At 37.0% G+C, this 20,853-nt stretch overlaps 1 protein-coding gene across 2 annotated transcripts in view; it reads left to right on the forward strand.

Annotated features, from left to right (window-relative positions):
• Nucleotides 1-20,853, forward strand: part of LOC130684645 (cilia- and flagella-associated protein 43-like) — a 28,662-nt gene that overhangs the window by 1,977 nt on the left and 5,832 nt on the right. The window contains exons 2-9 of one of the 2 annotated variants that reach the window (XM_057506290.1): nt 1,329-1,396; nt 2,315-2,446; nt 6,843-6,959; nt 7,655-7,735; nt 10,725-10,873; nt 13,712-13,815; nt 16,681-16,821; nt 19,255-19,404. In XM_057506290.1, the coding sequence (XP_057362273.1) occupies nt 1,329-1,396; nt 2,315-2,446; nt 6,843-6,959; nt 7,655-7,735; nt 10,725-10,873; nt 13,712-13,815; nt 16,681-16,821; nt 19,255-19,262 (800 nt within the window). In that variant the 3' untranslated portion in view covers nt 19,263-19,404. The remainder of the gene's footprint in view (nt 1-1,328; nt 1,397-2,314; nt 2,447-6,842; nt 6,960-7,654; nt 7,736-10,724; nt 10,874-13,711; nt 13,816-16,680; nt 16,822-19,254; nt 19,405-20,853) is intronic. The other variant, XM_057506291.1, reaches the window with a different exon arrangement.

Consider the following 20,853-nt stretch of genomic DNA (forward strand, 5'->3'; position numbering starts at 1 on the left):
TACTGTTTCTAATCATTTTCGTGATATATTATACATGCTTTCAAATTAATATTTATCTAGCCTCTACAATGTGTAAGGCACTAAACAAGGTGCCTCAGAATTGCCATGGATGACAAACACAGAATCTCATAATCTCCACCCTTAAGGGATTTATATTTTATTAAAGAGAGTAAGACCAGTAGATAAATAATTACAGCTGGGTAGATTAACATAATATCATTAAGGAAGAATGTCACAAAGTGCTACAGACTTCAGGTGAGGGAAACAGACCAAGTGAAGTCATTTGGAAGGTGGCATTTGAAATGGACCTTGAAGGATAGGCTCACAGGCAGAGATGAAGGTAAGTGGATTTTTTGGGTGATGATAACTGCATAGACAAGAAAACACAGGAAAGGTTGAGATGCACGAAGTGGTCCAGTTTGGAACATGAAGTATTACAAAGGGATAGTGGGGAATGAAGGGACATCTCTGCCATGTGATCTTGAATGCCTAGCTAAGATGTTTATACTTAATTGAGCTAACAGTGGGAAGACATCAAAAACTTCTGGATGGGGATGTACCCCAAGTGGAACTTTGCTTGGGGAGATTAATTTAGCCATCATTCAGGAAAGAACAATCCCAGAGCAGGTGGCTATAAGCAGCAGGCACCTAGACTAGACAGACAAGAACTTGGACTCCAGTGGCTGTTGGATTAGAAAAGAGGCTGCTGGGAGATGAGCAGTCTTTTAAGGGAAGAACAGAATGCCTCTTAGCATCTGGCAAAATGCCAACCATGTGTGCGGTAAACAATTGGATAGGTGCTGTCTGAGCCTTTGATCTTGTAGTTCTCATGTTTTATTTACATAAAAGGTAGGATGCTTTTGTTAGTTTTCCCCAAAGACAATTTTTATTAGTACCACATGTCCTTACAGCACACTTTCTCCTCTTATTTTCTTGTTGTCCACTGTTCATTATTTACTTAAGTATAGAATTTACAAATCATAAAATATACAAATCTTACATATGCAGCTTGATAATAATATAGGTTTAAGGGTTTGTTTTTGTTTGTTTGTTGCTGGCCTCTTAAAATCTCTGACAATGCCTTCCTTAAAAGGAAAATATATTTACTATATAGTTCTACAATATTAGTTACATAGATCTGATGACAGAGAACTTTAAAAATTTCATGTGATTTTTATCAATAATCATTGCTAGGCAGCTTTTATTATTCAGTGTTTGGGAGGCATCATAGAACATAATTCTGACATGAAGTTGGTTTTAGAAAGAGGATTACAAAGAAATGAATAGTCCAAGGAAAGCAAATCAGAATTATTTCTTTTTTCCAAAAGATGGAAGAAATCTCATCAGTCCAGTCACCATGGCATATCAGAAGGGATGCGTGCTTGCTTCTGGAATTGTAGTGTATTTTTTTCTTAAAATTTAATTGCTTTCAAGAAATATACAATTTCCCTTTGCTGCCAGTTACTCTTATGAGCCATAACTTGGGATGTCAGTTTCTTTCTAATAACCTTATAATTAAAGTTGTTTGCTTTCTGGATGGTATTGTAAACTTTTTATATGAAGAATTTCAAATATTATTACAAAAGTACAGAACAATATAATGATGTAGATATACTATGTTATTACAAACAAGCAAAAACAGAATTAACCCCCTTGCCAAAAAAAGGCAAAAACAAAAATCTAATATCTGTACAACCAATACCGTGCCTGTTTGTGCTTTTAATAAATTAGGTTATCAGACACAAGTGGAACCTTTTGTCTAAGCATCAGTTTAGCTTCTTGTGCACATTTAGGTTACATGTATCATATTGTTATTGCTAATATTAAAGTTAGTATTAAGGAGGATACAAAGGAAATAAACAGCATGCTCCTTACCTTTGGGTTATTTAGGGAGGTAAGAAATGCACATAATAATGATCAACATACATTACAGCTAGTGTCCTTTGAAGTAAGGAGACTGCTCTACACAAGCCACACAATAAACTGCCTTATTTGCCGTACCTTCTATATAATGAAGAATGTGGTAAGTAGATGCTAGAGATGTGAAAAAAAAAGAGAAATCAGTAAAATTTTAGGTGACTGAAAAATGTGTCACAAAAGAGATAAAGCTGAAACTCAACCAGGAAACATGGTTAAAAGTTACCTAAATAAGATAATAAGACAGGACACTCAAGATAATGTAAACATGGATGATGATTCCAAAAATTAAGAGTAGATGATAATCAATGAGACTTAGCTTGTCTGATAAGGAAAGTACACTATGCATTGACTGAGACTGATTTTCTATCTTTATCTCATTGTTTTTGGTCTCTAGGATGGCTTTGTTTATTCTGTTATTATTAAAGATTCAAGTTACAAAGTAGAGGATTTTCTTGAGGTTGAAGGGCCTGTGGAACATATGATGTTTTCTCCCAGTTACAAAATGTTGCTGATTCAAACAGACCAGGTATGCTAGCTAGATGGTGATATCTTGATATACAATTTTCAAATATTATTATCATCATTTCATGACAGGAATGAAGGACGGAGTGGGCTGCATAGTGATATTCTACTCTTCAGGACTCTTCAGGTTGCAAATGAAAAGTACCCAATTTAAAAGGCCTAAATAACAAAGAGATTTTTGTTTGTTTTTATGCACATAACTAAAAGGGCAAGGAGTTTATCTGGATCCAGGAGCACACATGTTGCCACTGGTCTTGCTTTTCTGCCATCGCTTAGCTCTGTTTCCTCTCTGCTGCCTCCCTTTCCATGCAAACTCTCTCCCCTATGATGTCAAGAGAGCCTCCCACAACTCTAGTTTATATTTCTATCCTCCTGATGATCCTGGTAGAAACATACCAGCTTGAAAAGATGTCCTGGAATCTAGACCCATTGTACTTACTTGGGTTACCTTTCTACCCCTGGGTCCATTAGTATGTCCAGGAGGATTCTAAGCTCCAACTGGCCAGGCCTAAGTCTCATGCCTATCCTTGGACTCTGGGTAGAATCAACCAGCCCAAACATGGACTGAGATTGGGATCATGGGTGATTCTCTAAGGAAAATACAGGTTCTGAAAGAGAAGAAGGGGAAGAAATAAATGCAGGATAAAACCAAATACCCACTTCAATTATACTGTTAGGAGGACCCCTAGTTAATGGAATGACCCTCAGAGGTCAGGTTTGCAGCAGTCTATATCATTAGGCAATGATTTTGGATACAAATAAAGTTAAATGATTTTCTCCCTAAAAGAAATTTAAATGTAAATATGGAAAGACTTCATGTTCTAATAATTATCAATAGTCAAAACAACTGTGCTATGTTTTAATAAATGATAAGTAAAATGACAAACTTAAGGTATCTATAGAGAACAGGAAACCATAAAAGACTGTAACATAACAGAAGGGAAAAAGTACAAGAAAGCACCTCTAAAGAAGAAAAATATATTAACAAAGTAAAAGTTAAATGAATATGTCTGACAGAAATTGGATACAGCCAAAGAGAGAATTAATAAACTCGAAGATGGATTAGAAGAAGTTATTCAGAATGTAGCCCAGAGATGCAAAAGGATAGTGAATATAGAAAGCAGGATAAGAGACATGAATGATGTGGTGAAAAGATCTAACATACAATCCCAGAGAGGAGAAAGAGTCAGGGAGAGGCAATGTTTAAAGAGCTATTTTCCAGAACTGATTAAAGACATGAATTTACATATTGAAGAGGCTCAATGAATCCCAAACAGAAAGATACCCACAAAAAGTTACCTACAGAAAGATTACACAAAAATATATCCACTCTTAGACTTAACAAAGTGAAATTGTTGAATACTAAAGACAAAGAGAAAATCTTAATAGCAGTTGGAGAGGAAAACAGATTATTTCAAAGGAATTTAAATCAGACTAACAGCTGCTGTGGCAATAATGTAAAAAATAGCAGAACGATCTTCCATGAAGTGCAAGGGTCAGCAAACTATGGCCCCATGGGCCAAAACCAGCTTACTGCTATTTTTGTGAATAAAGTTTCATTGGATCACAGTCACACTCATTCATTTATGTTTTGTCTATGGCGGCTTTCACACTGCATGGTAGAATTAAGTAGTTGTGAGAGACCACATGGCCTGCAAAGCCTAATATTGTTACTATCTGCTCATTTATAGAAAAAGTTTGCTGACCCTGTTGTTGTGAAATAAGTTAACTACCACCTGAAATTCCATACCCAGTGAAAACACTTTTTCAATATAAGAGTAAAAAAAGACATTTTTTAGAGACTCCAGAACAGATTTTTGTCAGCAGCAGTTCATCCTTAGAGAAAATTCTAATGAATGTAGTTCAGGCAGAAGGAAGATTATCCTTGATGGAAAGACTGGGATGCAAGAAGACTAAAGAGCAGTGGTGAGTGCATGGAGACATGTAAGTGAGTATCACTTGTATAAAACAGCAAAACTAACAGAAAGTTGGGTTAAAAATAACATAGAATTAAAATCCAAGACAATAATAATGTAGGTTGGAGGGGGAGAAGTAAATGGAATAAAGCATTCCAAGTTGTTTGTATAGCCCAGGAGGGGAGTAGAGGTTTTAAGTAACTTTGTGATATTTATAAATGAAATATCCATGTTGTAATTTCTAAGGTAACCACTAAAAGAACTGAAACGGAAAATGAAATCTCTACACTATAGGGGGGAAAGTGATACGTTAAAAAAAACGAAACACCCAAAACAAGGTAAGAAAAGAGAGAAGGAGAAACACAAAATAAGTGAGAAAAAAGCATAATTAAAATGCAATGTTTACATTAAAATATATTACTAATTATAATCAAAATAAAACAGACTAAGCTAGTTAAAAGGCAGAGATTGCCATACTAGTCAAAAAAAAAAAGGCAAGCCCAACTATGCTGTTTACAAGTGACCTATCTAAAGATTGAAAGAAAACAAAAATAAAAAATACAGTAACACTGAATGTAAATGTAAAAATTGACAGTAAATAAAAAGATGGAAAAAGATAAATCATGCAAACATTAATCAAAAGAAAGCCAGGTATAGTAATATTAGACAAAATAGACTTTAAGGGAAAACAAAGATAAATGGGCTTATTTCTAAATAGTAAAAGGTTAAATTCACCAGGAATATATAAACATTTAAAATGTATATGTACTAAATAAAATAGTCTCAAAATACATAAAACAAAACATAGTAGATGACAAGGAGAAACAAAGTCATGATCTCCATGGGAAATTTTAATGATAAAATAAATTATGTACCCTCAATACAGCAGCCTAAGTGAGCAAAGCATTTCTTTTTACTAGTCATAGTCCTCCAGATTTCCTCTGTTATTCGGAGCAAAAGTCAAAATACTCACTATGCTTTACAAATTCTCACCCTTCATAGTGTGGACTCCAGTCTTCACGCTGGCCTTGTTTCCTGTTATTCTGCTTCCGGGTCACCCTGCTCCAGTCATGCTGGACATCGTGCTGTTGTCTTGAACTCATCAGTCATGCTCCTCCCCATTCTTTGCAGTGGTAGTTCCTTATGTCGGGAATACTATTCCCACAGACTCCACATGAGTCCTTTCCTCATTTCCTTCAACTCTTTTCTCTAAAGTCACCTCCTCTGTAAAGCCTTTCTTGGACACTCAGTTTAACATTTCACCCTCTTTTTTTTGTCACATCATATCCTCTTTTACTGCTTTATTTTTTTCTCCTTAAAATTATTGCTCTTTAGCTTACAATATATCTTATTTGTTATCTGAATCCCCCAGTAGAATGTAAGTTCCATAAGAGCAGAGAATATCTTTTTTTTATTGAAGTATCATCGATATACAGTCTTACACTGGTTTCAAGTATACAACAGAGTGGTTCAACAGTGACCCATACTATTAGATCCTCACCCCCACCAGGGCAGTTACTCTCTGTCAACACAGGAAGATGTTACAGAATCATTGGCTATACTCTCCAAGCTGCACTACCGTCCCTGTGACCAACTTATCTTACAAGTGAGAATTTTTGTGCCCCTTTATCCTTCCCAACTATCTCAGCCCTTCCCCCATGGTAACTACCAGTCACTTCTCACTGTCTGTGAGTTTAGAGGGCAGGGAATTTTTATCTGTTTTATCCTCTGATGTAGCCCCAGCCTCCAGAGCAGTTCCTGGCAATATATGTTGAAGGAATGAATGAAAGGTAAAATAAGTAAGTACTTAAAAGTTGTAAATTTTATGTAGTTGTATGTTTTAAACGAGCAAAAATGTTTGTGTTTAGCTCAAATAAATTGAAGCACTTAGTATCAGTTGAAGGCAGACTTCTTATTCCTAGTTAAGTGGCTACACCATATTACAGTTACTTTGCAGAGATATATAACTTACAAGGTATTTTTTTTTGAGAGGTGACTTTGGGAGCTGAGAATTATAGATATGTCATAAAGTAACAGCTTCAGCCACACCTCCACAATTTCCACAAAGGCTGACGTAGTTTTCATTAGTGCCACCATGGTCTAGTATGTAATAGGATTTAGTTCATCTTAACAACTTTACTGGTTTTCTACATTTTATAAATTTTCTACATAAATAGACATTATTTTTGAAGTCAGGAAAAAGTGTTTTATTACATTTTGTTACTTTAAAAATGCATGGAATTTGAGAAAAGAAGAAAGTCCTATTTACTGATTATTTTAAATGAATGAATGACTTAATCAATTCAGCAGCTAGATTTTAAGCTTCTCAAGGTCAGAGCCTTACTGAGTTGCTCTCTAATTTTCCATTACCTTTTCCCACACAGTGCCTTGCTTACAGGCATTTAATACATATTTGTTGAACTCAGGGTTGCATTACTTTTGCATTACTTTTCTTTCTTTTTTCTTTTTGGGTATATTTAACAGGGATCTGTTTATATTTACACTTTTGGTGAGGAGCCAACATTTGAAAGAGTCCTAGAATCTTGTGATGGGAAATTTCAGGCAATTGATTTGATCACACCTGGTAATGAATACTGCATGGTAAGGAATATTTTATCATTTTACAGCAGGATTTAAAAATGAGATTTTGGAAGTTTGTGTGTGACCTGATACAAACAGGAGGCACAGGGTATTCTTGAAGATGTAGAAATGCTAGCCACTTCCATCATCAAATCTATTGCCCATTTAGAATGACATCATATTGTGTCTTCATAATATTAAGTCTCTGAAAATGGCCCAAGCAGTTGAAATCTTAGGAGTCATCCTGCTTGTATTCACCATCCAAGCTTTCCAAGCCAGGTCTTTAAACACAGTCATTGCTAATGAGTTGTGAACACTCATTAAACTATTAATATTTACCATCTTTCAGAGTGATGAAGTCCCATCTGAAGATGAAAATGAAATAGTTGCCAAGCATAAAACATGAACTCAGTCTATAGAAAGGAAACACACCCTCTACATTTAGAAAGTAAACTGTTTTTCTGGTGCTTAACTGTTCACCTGTTGTTGATCTCAAGAAACGTATTTCATTTTTCATATGATTTATCAACAAATCCATTAAGATTTTGGGAATTCTAGCCAGAAAAAATATGTAGACTATGGAATAGTTAACATGTAAAGTATTTCCCAGCCTTGAGGTTCTGATTATATGATTTTTCTTCCAGGCCTTCTCTGATTAAGATTTATGTCTATTCTTACGGTTGTTTCAATGTGATATTTTTCTTTCTTTTATATAGACGCTCACACATTCAGGAGAAATTAGTGTTTGGTGTATAGAAGATGGTGCTTGTGTTAGCAGGGTTTATCTGAATACCCCAGTAAGTGTGCCTTGTAAAGGCATTTTTTAAAAATACTGTATCCTAATCTAGTCTACTCATTCAAATCCACGTCAATAGCCCACAGAAATACTTGTTACAGATGTGTTATTGCATTTTACCTTATATAGTAAGAGTAATTCTTGTGTATAAAGTATATTCTATAGCCCAGAGGATAGAAAATAAGGTATTATATTGGTGTATAGAGAGGACAAATTTTTCTGTGGTAGTGATTATTTCTGAAATCCCAGCGGTTTATATCTCACTCATGCTATAAGTTCATTGTGGTCTGGCAGCGTATGTGCTCCACATGGTCTTTCAGGAAGCCAGGCTGATGGAGGCTCTACCCAACAAGAGCTCCTCGGTGCACTGGTATGGGAAGAGAGGGCTGGAGGGTCTTAAATGAGCAATTAAGTGCTTTTACGCAAAAATGAAACATCCCCTTGGCCATAATTAGTTAAATGGCCCCATCTAACATCAAGGGATCTGTTAGAAATGAAAGAAAATTGCTCTCTAAGCAGCTTGAGCCAAAAATAAGAAATGGGAGTTATTGCCTTAATCAACTATAAAGTATAGAACTTGTCTGGCCTCAGGTATAACTTGATCCAGCAACTCAAATCCTACCAAGGATCTTGTCTTTCTGTCTGTCTGTATACCATGTCTTCAGTTTCATCTTAGGCTTCATTTAGTGATACCAAGTGCCACAGGTGCCAACCTCCTGCCAGGCCATCAGGGAATAAAGCCTTCTACAGTGAGAGGAGAAAAGAAGTTTCTCCTTTCCAGAAGACTTAGTAAACGTCTTCTAATGCCTTAATAACATCCCTGAACTAATGTCTGTGGACAGGGGAATGAGAAATGCTAACTGGCTTAAGCTTAGCCTGGAAATGGGTCAGATCTATTTCACTCAACCCTGGAAACAGGAGAGAGACAGTGTTTCCATGGATATTAAAGAAATTTTCCAGAAGGAGGGTGTGTGGATGCTGGGGGTGGCAAACCAGAATTGTTCACAACACTTGCCACAAAGTGATACCATTATTTCCACCATGTTCACAGTGGATTTTATGTAAGATAATATTTTAAAAACACAAAAGTAATAAGAAACTATGATAATGCTATTTTTCTCTTAAATTATCATTTGCTGTATTACACAGTTCTAGATGAGATATGGATCTTGGTAGTAGCTAAGGAAGTTACAATCCTTGCCTTTTATAAAATTAAAATCTCAGTTACAAAACAAGATGAAGCATCATTCCTTACATAAGAGGATTCCAAGATGTAAAAGGTACATGATTCAGTGGATAAATAAAACTTACCCCAAAAGGGAAAGATTAAAAATTCTTACCTAAAAGACTGTGAAATATAGGTAGACTCCTATGTGAAAAGGCTTTTATGTACTCATTTCTATTAGAATTACTAGAACTAGAAGAGATCTTAAAGTTCATCTCATCGAATCTCCTTTACAGATGAAAGACGTACAGACATTAAACAACCCACTGCGGGGCCTGTATAATCAGGACTTACTACTTTGTTCTTCTTGGCTAAGGAGAGAAAGAGGCACCATCAGAAGGTCTGCTCTCTGCTTTAGATATATTCCCATCACCTACCAGAGAGGAGAGATTAAGACAACTTTCACGGTTAGCTCAACAAACCTTTTCTGAGCTCCTAACCAGGCATGGTGCACTCATGTACTTCAGCCCAGGTTGGGGAGAACTGGTGGTTTTTCCTCGCTGGAGGATACCACTCCCCTGTGGGGAATCAGTAAATGGACTGACACAGCCATGCTGAGGCCAGATCTTCCTGCCATACCCAAGACTGTGTCCCCATGAACACTTAGGCAGTGGTCCTCAGAGAACCCGGCCCAGCACCATGATGGCAGGAGACCTGGACACTGCAGCTGTGTGTGACGGCGCCTGCTAAGGCACGTCAGACGCCTCCAGACACTGCTGCACATTTATAGCTCAGGCCATGATTACGCTGGAATGGGTGATAATTTCAACTGATTATTTTGAGAATACATACACATACACAAATGTACACCCAACACACAAGCAAAGCTCCCATAAAAGATTTCAGTTAAAAAAAAAAAAAACCTTACCATTCCACTTCCAGTTTCACACTGAGCTATTGATAAAGGTTCAACCTGTTTAAGCCTTGGAAAATTCACTTTTAAAGATAAAATAAAAATCTGCTCAGTTGGGAAGCTGTGCATTCTAATGAGGCAGGACACCTGATTTCTCATCTAAGCTTTGTCACCAGGTACAGAATCCTGGGGCAAAATGCTGCACTTTTCTTTTTTCTGTTTTGCAGAATGATTTCTATTTTGCCTCCATTTTATATTCTGAAAAACAATTATCTCTTAAGATCTTTTCTGTTTTTAATGTTCTGATTTTATTCAAAACAACCTACAATGTGTAATTATGGAAGAATGAATCCAATTTCTTTTCTTAGACATCGTATTTTGTAAATGATTATGAGATAAGCAAGAATCTGTGATGTATTTCTTTGGTTACTGAATATATGGTCCAGTGATATGGTTATTTTCTGAAGTCTTCCTCAGTCATACCAGCATCCCAGGATCTACTGTTACCCAGCAGATGAATGATGACTTCTAAAATTCACTAACATTCTAAAAAGTTTTCCAAAAGATGCTAGAAATGTGTTTTAAATTTCTTATTTTATTTTTCATTGTTAGTGGTATAATCATTTCATGACCAATTAGGGATGAAAATGAAGCATGGCTTAAAGAAATTTTAACATATTTTTATTATTCTAATTTTAAGTTAAGAAAGTAAAATGTACAGATTCCTGTGACTTTTTATGCAATCAGTTAGCTCAGGAATATTGAGTATGGAATTTTTAATACCACACAACGCTTGCCACTCTTCTTATTCAGCAGGCTTTTCAAATAAATTCTAGAATTCTTATGTGTAGGAAAGCTGGCTTTGTTTTCTGGCACAGTGAAGTTAAGAATCTGGGGGTTTGCTTTAAACAGGCAACAGCTCTGGCTTGTTCTCCCTCCTCCCTCTCTGCAGCCGTGGGGACTGTGGATGGCTCTGTCCATTTCCTCGATGTCCGAGATGCCGAGTCCCCGCAGGCAGTTCACAAAGCCTTTCTCTCCGAAATGTCCGTGCAGCACCTCCTGTAAGTACCGCCTGCTTCTGGCAGCAAGGTTGTCAGGCTTGTCTCTTGAGAATTTCAGGAAAGCCATAATTTTTTACCCAGAGATATTCTGTCCATAAACAAGCAAAAAAATGAGTACTTCTTCTTAATTACACAAATAATTCTCAAGCGCTTAGTGTGTGCCAGGCACTTCTGTTGTATTAACTTTACCAGATAGATACTCTTATTGTCTCCATTTTACAGTTGAGAAAGATGAGGCACAAAGAGTGTAAATAACTTGCTTAATATTACGCAGGTAGTAAATGGCAAACGTTGGGATTTGAACCTAGGCAGTTGGGGTCCAGAGTCACTGCCTTTGCTCCTAAAGGATAGCAACCATATACAATGTTCTGCACCTCATTTTTTGTTTTGTTTTTTTCACATAATGCTGTATGTTGGAGAATGTTTTCTGTTTACACATAAAGACCTTTCTCATTCTTTTTTACATCTACATAGTATTCCATTATATGAATATACCATCATTCTTTAATGGAAAAATTACATGTATTAGGTTTTTCTGTCACTTGTACAGACAGGACAACTGTTGATACCCATTTTTAAATTATTTGATTGAAGTATTGCTGATATACAGTCTTTTATTGGTTTTAAATATAAAACACAGTGACTCAACAGTTACCCATATTATTAAGTCCTCACCCCCACTAGTGCAGTTAGTCTCTGTCAACATAGGAAGATGTTACAGAATCATTGGCTATATTCTCCATGCTGTACTACTGTCCCTGTGGCCAACTGGTATTATGATTGAGAATTTTTATGCTCCTTAATCCCTCTCTTCCCACCCATCCACCCCAACCCCTCCTCCATGGTAACCACTAGTCACTTCTCAGTGTCTATGAGTCTACTGCTGTTTTGTTCATTGTTTTGCTTTGTTTTTAGATTTCACAAATACAAAAGTATTTGTATTTCTCCACCTGGCTTATTTCACTGAGCATACTCCTCTCTTGGTCCATCCATGTTGTCACAATGGCAGGATTTCTCTTTTTTATAGCTGAAAAATATTCCACTGTATATATGTACCACATCTTCTTTAACTGATAATCTATTGATAGACACTTAGGTTACTAAACATAGGGGTGCATGTATCTTTTCTAATCAGGGCTTTTGTTTTCTTTGGGTAAATTCCCAGAAGTGGAATTACTGAGTTGAATGGTATTTCTATTTTTAGTTTTTAAGGAACCTCCATACTGCTTTCCACAGGGGCTGCACCAGTTTACATTCCCACCAACAGTGTAGGAGGACTACCATTTCTCCATATCTTTGCCAACACTTGTTATATCTTGTCTTTTGGATGGTGGCCATTCTAACTGGTGTGAGGTGATATCTCATTATGGTTCGATTTGCATTTCCTGAGATCAGCAGTGTGGAGCATCTTTTCATGTGCCTGTTGGTCATCTGTATTTCTTCTCTGGAGAAATGTCTGTTCAGGTCCTTCGTCCATTTATTAATCAGGTTATTTGTTTTTTGTGTGTGTTGAGGTATATGAGTTCTTTATATATTTTGGATGTTAACCCCTTATTGGGTAAATCATTTATGAATATATTCTGCCATACAATAGGTTGCCTTTTTGTTCTACTGATGGTGTCCTTTGCTGTACGGAAGCTTTTTAGTTTGATGTAGTCCCACTTACTCATCTTTCATTTTGTTTCCCTTACCCAAGGAGACGTGTCTAGGAGAAAACGGCTCATGCTTATGTTCAAGAGATTTTTGCCTATGTTTTCTTCTAAGAGTTTTGTGGTTTCATGTCTTACATTCAGGTCTTTGATCCATTTCAAGTTTGCTTTTGTGTATGGAGTTAGACAGTAATCCAGTTTCATTCCCTTGCATGAAGCTGTCCAGTTTTCCCAACACCAGTTACTGGAGAGGCTGTCTTTTGTCCATTGTAAGATATACCATCATTTTTAAAAGACAGTAAATTGATGAGCATTTAGAATGATTTCAAATCTTTTGAGCAATACTTTTAAGAAGACAGCATAGAGACATTGGACTTATAATAGTTAGTATATAGTTATTATTAGTCTTTCTTTTGTTAATTTATGGTAATAGTATTAATAAGAACTAACATTTGTGCCCTGCTTGAGAGCTTGAGGTGCTGTCACACACTGTGGCTATTGAATGTGAATGTGTCAGACAGGTATTGTTTGTCTCTCTTCCACACAGAGAATTCAGATCCAGAGAGCTTAAGAAAAGCGTTTTCCCAGTTGCCTGGAGGAGCTGGGTTTCTGCGGTCTGTGCTGTTCCTAAAAGCTCAGCTGCCGCCACTCAGTGGGAAGGGTCTGTAACTTGCCTCCATGTACACCCTGTTCCTCCATACCATATTTTTTGATGCCTCTTCTTTCCTAGATCCTTTTTTCTTATCCTAATGTGCATTTTCCCATTTTTTTCTAATTTGGGGAAAGTGTAGAAACCTTTCGCTACATTCTTCCTCCTCCTGCCAGATAGTGGTCCTGAAGGATACTGAAATGTCACACCCATCACTAATTCAAGAATTGCTTATTTCCACTTGCAGTATCAAGAAAGCGCTACTGTAATATTACATTCACTTACAATGAAGTAATTGCCCATCTTTGGTGAATCTTCTTGACTGGATACTATAACTTGCAATTTGAAAATATCATTAGCCTAGAATGTAATGATTACATTTGCATGTAATAGCTTAGCTTTTATAAGGTCTGATAGTATTAAAAAATCACAAATGATAAAATGACTGGTTTTGAATGTATTGCCATGCTGTCAGTCAATAGGTTTACCATTTATTAGTGAAATAGGTAAAATCTGATAATCATATTTTTTCTTTTCCAGTTATGACCAGCGAGGAATGTATCTATTAGTTGGAACACTGGAAGGATACATCTTTGTTATCAATGCCAACCCCTCAAGCTTATTTCAGATTCTTGGATTCATAGGTACTACATAGAATGTTTATTCGTCTAAAATATTGGTCACTTTATTCCAAAGAATTTAAGGTTGTGAAAATTGGCCTATAGTGAAACAATTATTTTCTAAGAGAGAAACATTTAAATAACCGTTAAAAGTTACTTGGGAGAATTCCTAAAGTTTTAGGAGGTTTTGGGAAACATCTGGTGGTCCACAGTTGGTACATGTTGGTACATAGTTGATGTTAAATAAAGTTTCTTGAATTAGTTTAATGAATTAATGAAATGGCTAAATATTCCTAATGTTATTACAAAGGGAAGTTGGGTTGATTATCTTTGAAATGTATGTTAAAATAATATTTGATCTCTATTTAACAAAGATATCTAAAGAAAGTTTTATTACATGTATCTTTAATGCTTCCTCTTTAAACCAAATGATGTCCAGACTTTTCAGTAATGTTCATCCACATGCCCAGCAAAACCACAGGTCTGGTAGATGAGGTAGCACTTGTGTGATAGACAGTAAGAACTAATACTTTTCTCTCTGGCTTTAAGTACCAAATATATGTGTATGTTTTTACCCTAAATATATTTCTAAATCCATTCATTGATTTTTTTTAAAAATTACTGAGTGCCTATTAGGTATAATATGTTGAACTTAGGCCTCGTGGGGGCATGGAAAGGTCAAGGAGACAACTTAGTGAAGGAAGAATAAGTAGAATGCTGTGTAGGCTTAGAGGAAGAAGCAGTTGTGCCAGGTGTGAGGAAAGGAGTGGAGGCAAAGGCAGGGGGCACAGACAAAGGGGGGTATAGGGCTGGGGAGGGTTCGCTGACGGTTTAAAGTAGTGGAGGATGGGCACCTTAGTATTCCAGCTCAAGAGAAAAGTCTGAACAAAGGCCCTTGGAATGGTGGGGAGTCTGGTGTAGATGATCATGGCAGTGGAGCCTGAAAGAAAACAGCAGGTTTTGAATATCATTCCAAGTCTGGACTTTTTTCATGGTTAATAAGTTACCATCAGAGGTTTTCAAGATGGGACTGGCATAATTTGAGTTGTTTTTTAGAGGACAATGCTGGCATGAGTGTGAAGAATGGAGCAGAGAGGCAGGAGAATAGAATAAACATGATGAGTCAGGAAACCATTATAGTATTCCAGGCAAGAGGTGATATTAATCATAACAATAGCTGACAAGCTCTGTAGATTTGAAGCCAGTAAGTTCTTTATTTGAGGATAGACAGCATATGTTTGGAAATAGAGATTTGAGTTCAAGGCTTTAACAGAATTCTGACCTTGAAATCGTGCAAGCTGATGAGATGGCTTAAGACAGAGTAGAAGCAAACCCAATTGCTTAATGATGCCAAAGAGGTAACCTATGTAAATTAGATGACCTGGAGTGTGGTAGGACCTATGGCTGGCCTCAGAGTGGATGCAAGTCCTGCCTAAGGTAGGATGGGAACAGACAGAGGAAAAATACAATGAGTAGGGATAAGAAAGCTGAAGTCCAGCTTGGGTCAGATGTCCTAAGTCTTCAGAGAAAAGATCATCCACTGACCACCTGAAGGCAGAGGCTGATATTGAGGGCCTGAGAAAGTAGACACATGCTGAACAGCCCCCATGGAGAGTGGGAGTAGTGACTGTGGAAAGAATCAAGGTGGGCCCAGTCATGACACCTTGCAAAGGTCAGACTACCTGGATTCTAGAGGAGCAAACTCATTAAGTCATGTGTATATCCACCACACCCACAATACCTTGACTACAGATGCAAAGAACAGATGCCTGACTTGATGCCTGACTTTATCCTGTTATCAGGAGTGGGCAAACTGGCTGGAGTAGACATTCAAGGGGCAAAAGCGGGCAGTGCTACTGAGTTGAGTGGAATGGCAGCCCTCCTTTGCTGGGCCTCCCTTGCTGGGAAAGAAGCTGAGCCCAGCTGAGCTGGGTTGAATATGCCAACCCAGACATCTAATCAGGAGAAACCCCCATCCGTTCATCAAAAATGGCCCTATCAGGCATGAATCTGCAAAGAAGTAAAAAGCTAACCTTTTCAAACAATATTGCTTCTCTCTCACTTACCAACTTTTCATTTCCCTGTATGGCCCCGGAAGATGACTGGTTAGCCAGAGACGGGTAAGATTCCTCAAGGGAGGAACAACCTAAGACAGGCACAGTCGCAGGGGGGCCATCAGGTGAGAAATTGGGGATCAACAGAGGTGAGGCTTAGAACCTCACCCCCTCTGTTTTGAGAGAGATCTTCTGCATCCGTGGATGTTTTATTGCCCTGGTCTAGCTTGGATTAACACATAGTCTACAGGCACACACCTGATCATCTACATTTGCTCCCTTACAACACTAAACTATGTTTTCTACCTTTATCTTGCATCTACCTACCACTTCAGCATTTTATTAAATAATAATAATAATAATAATAATAATGGAGAAATGTGGGATTCACATATAAGTCAAGTATAAAAATCAAACGAATATTCATATTTGACCTGATTGTTTATAGTTCATAATGCTGATCAAAACCAAAAGTTTCTGTGATGACTGCCCTTGTGCTGTTCACCATGTAAGAACTTGTTCGTTATGCTTCAGAAGATTGGAGACTGATGAGAATTAGGCTTGGGGGGATTAATGATTGTGCATTGAGCATTGAGTCCCCTATACAGAATTTTATTGTTGTTAACAACCATTTGATCAATAAATATGAGAGATGCCCTCTCAAAAAAAAGAAAAATGGCCCTATCAGTTATGTTTAAAGGTCACTTTAAATGTAAATAAATTTGGATGTAAAGATTTAGTTAAGGCAGGTTTATGTGATATCTTACTTGGGAAGAAAAAAGATTCTTTAAACTTATCAGTGACCATTGTGGTGCTGATTTCTACTTGCTTTTAGAGGTGAACAAAGGCATTTTACAAATTTCCACGGTGTCTCTTTTGGAAACAGACATAGTGGAAGTGATGGTTCTTTCCCCACTTCCAGAAACAGGAAGAAGCAGGCTGGAGATATTTACTCTGCCTAAAATACTACCACACGGTAAAGAAAAAATAAGAAACCAATTCTAATCTGGGCCCAGATGAATAGTTGCTATAGTTTTTTTTTTTCCCTTGGTGACAGCAATTTTTTCCTCAACATATGAAGAGGTAAAATGGTCATGTTTTATGCATCTTACAAAGGGAATCTGTTGTGGCTGAGAAACAATGTGAAATGTGGAGTTTCCTCTAGATATTCATTCATATGAGTCTGTCATATCAGAGGAAAGAAACAGGATTGACTGGCACTTTTGTTCAACTGATTTGTCATTTTCTGATGTCTTTTGTTTTGTAGCTTTAAGTATACATAGTTAAATTCAGACAGGTTAGTTTGTGGTTGTTTTCACTGATAAAACTGTAAAGAAAGCTCTCTGGATAAAGAGGTCTGATAAACTCTTTGTTTAGATAACAAATATACCTGGGTAGCTATTTTGCAAATATATAGAGTATAAATAAGAGAGCTGAAAACCTCAAAGAACTTTTATGTTTTAATTAAGAATCTCTAGACCATTTATAAGTTTATTTTAGTGATGTCTCTACTTAACTGATGAAATTAACCAAAGCCATATAGAAGATATGTTACTCACTATTAGTCATTTAATACTCAAGTAGTTCTTATGGTTCTAACAGCTCTAATTTAAAGTTGTTTTAAATCATTTTTATCTCCTAAATAGCCTCTGCATTATTTATTGAGCATTCAGATTTTTTATTTTGCTTTTTATAGTTGCTCATAATGGTTTAAAAAAGAAAATCAATATATGGTGCAAGTAATCTTTCCTTTACCCCAAATCTTATAGTTTCTGCAAAGTTTTCTGATGAAAGAGGAAGGCTGAATGATGAATTCATTCATAAGATCCTGTATGAGATAGAGCATACTCTGTCCTCTGCGGTGTTGGACTTTAAAAGTAACCAAATATATGGCTTCTGTAATCAAGTGCCATACATCTGCAGCTATCTTCTTCCTGAAAAAGTATGCCAAAACTTAAGGGTGTTATTATTTATCTTAGCAAAAAGATTGACAAGTTGTATTAATTAGACATAATGTATGCTTTAACATCATAGTCCAGTTAACAAATGGCCTTATTACAGTAACATAATTTCCTTGAATTAGGTATATATTAGCATTATTTGTTAACCCATCATAAAATACATTTGAACAACTTCATATTTGTGCCACAACACATCATACTTGTCAGATAAAGATACATATGACACAATATTAGTTTACTGTCTTTGAAAACAGTCTATCATTAGGAATTTCATCCACAGATGTCAGGGATTATGGGATTAGTGATTTTCATTGCAACATTGCACCTGGACACATGTAGGTCCAGGGAGAGGAAATTCCGGGTCAAAATACCTCTAAAAACCGAAATCAGTCAAAGGGAGAAATAAAGTTTAAAATCCGTTTACTGTTTACAAACTGCAGTCCAGGCCCTTCTCTTTCCTGCTCCAGCAGAAGCAAAACCTGCCTCCCCTCACCTCTCAGGTACAGATAAGCCCTCTTCACCCAGGTAATTGCCCATTGATATGGAGATGAACTTCTCTCCACCCCTGAGGAATGATGCAAATGCACTAAAGCCATACTTGTCTCCGCCCTTGGGCGCCTATTGATATGCAGATGTACAAAAGCCAGGAGAGATATTCTGGAAATGTTACAGTTTCACCCACAACACAACATTGCACGAAACAGTTAAACAATGTTATGCCATCCTTTTATCCACACTCTATTCAAACATTTCCCATTGTGCGTCACTCCTTCTACATACACTGACCAGATTATCTACCACTCTTCCTCTCTAAACCCTTCAATTGAAGCCCTTCTCTCCCAGAGCAGCCAGTGTCAGCACAGTGTGAAGGAGAAATTCAGAGAAGGAAGAAATGGTTTATGGAAAGGAAGATTCAAGGAAAGTTTAATGAAGGAAGTTATATTTGAAATGGTCTCTGAAGAATAGGTCAGATTTAGACATGGAGAAGTACTCTGTACAATCTTGGTAGGCGGGGGTGGGAGGTTGCTGAGATAGGGAGGAGACAAAATAGGTGGGGATGAGGTGGGGATGCGCATTCCAGACAAAAGTCATACAATGTGCAGAGGCTTGTATGTGGAAATACAAAGGGGATTATTGACTGAGGTATTTTGACTCGAGCATGGAGGTAAATGAAAAGGATTAATAAAAAATAGACTCGGTATAGGCTGAGATCTTTAATGGGAGCTAAATATAAAGAAGACTTTTCTTAGTTGCCAAAACAAATTTTTATTTGTAAACAAAGATGAAAAATGTGGTGTAAATGCAGGTCCCCACTTTATCATATATCAGTTTATTTCCATTGGAAGTATTTGTGGATTTGAATCTGACCATATGTGCATAATTGTAAACCCTAAGGTGCCTCTCCCCTAACCTTTTCTATAATTTGGTCTTTTTTTTTTGATTGGCAGGCACATAGTGGTATTTGCATTCTTAAGCTGTACAAAAAAGTGCAGAGTGGACATTATGGACCTGGAATGCTCTCTTTGTCTCCACATGGATTGTGGCTCATAACAACAGCTAAATGTGGCATTCTGTGTATCCGAGATGTTCATACTTTGGTAAAAAAAAAATTTTTTTTTTTTATCTTGGGATGTATAACTTGATCTCATACAAGGAACAAAAGCCCTTAGGAAAGGAATTAGAATTCTTTCTTAGGTAAATTGACCCATAACTTATTTATCACTGATTATCAAGTCAACATTTTGTGGGTGTTTTTACGTGCTAAGGTTTGAGTCTCTAAAGGAGGAAACACCAACCAGTAGACTAAGATCTGTAAATAAAGAGCACAGGCAGGGATATGAAGGTGAGCTCCAAACCAGCTCCATCATCACTTAATTGTGTGTCTTGGAAACTCACTGAGCTTCACTGAGCTTTGGATGGTCATCTGTAATATTAAGGAAACCTTAATCGCTGTCAGTCTGTGGGATTCTGTGAGAGACAGTATGTAACATTGCTCTGGAAGAAGTGAATTGCTGTGCAAACCTAGGAATTACTGCTGCTATCTCCTTGGACGGGAGGGCCTCTGGGCTGGCTGCTGCCCCCCACCTAGCGCTCAGTGCTGGAAGAGCATAAGGGAGAAAGGTGTGGTCCTAGTGAGTCCTCCTCCATCACTTGCAGACCTCAACATCACCACTACCACCACCATTTCTGATTTCCATTGTTTCAGACCTCTGAGCAAGTGAAAATAGTTTCTTCTCCCAAAAAAGTGGAGGATACTTTTCTAGGTTTTAGACCAGGTTATACTGGTTTTCAGATAGTGCTGTCAGCAATTCTTACTCAGAGTTCTGCCCCACCTACCCGAAGCATCACAATCACCCATATGACACACTCCTGAGATCCACAGATGAACTGGGCTCTGTGCAGATTTAGGTCTCCTTGCTCACCTGTGCAAGAAAGTATATTTGGAATACAACAGGGCAAAAGTGATATTATTATACAGGAAAATCTCAAATTTTTTAGAAATTATTTTGAAGTGAACAATTTGCAAACTGCTGTACTCATTCAAATTATTTGTGATGTATGTTACAACTTACAGAGGCATGACATGACAAGACATCAAAGTTTTTCTGGGTGATTCTATGCAAAGCACCTCATATGTGAGGTTCTTCATGGCAGCACTATTTGTAAAAGCAACCTGATGTTCATCAACAGAGGACTTGATAAATAAATTCTGGTACATAAACAGTGCATAAATAAAATATGGAACATTAGGCAGCTGTAATACAGAATGAGGAAATCGAAAGCAATAATATGGAAAGAACCCCAAGACATAGTCCTAAGGAGGAAAAGCAAGGTGCATAATATACATATTATGCTATAGTTTGTGTTAAAAATTATGTTTGTATAAAAACTTGTTTAAATGAATAAAAAAAAATCTGAAAGGATATTGAAGTTACTAATTACATTATTACCTTTAGGAGGAAATTGAGTAATAGAGAGAGGAAGGAAATTCCACTGCATACTCTTCTGTAGTTTTGAATTTTGAACTATATGAATGCATTACCTAT

The sequence above is a fragment of the Manis pentadactyla genome, chromosome 8 (genome assembly GCF_030020395.1).
Source record: "Manis pentadactyla isolate mManPen7 chromosome 8, mManPen7.hap1, whole genome shotgun sequence".
Lineage (NCBI taxonomy): Eukaryota > Metazoa > Chordata > Mammalia > Pholidota > Manidae > Manis > Manis pentadactyla.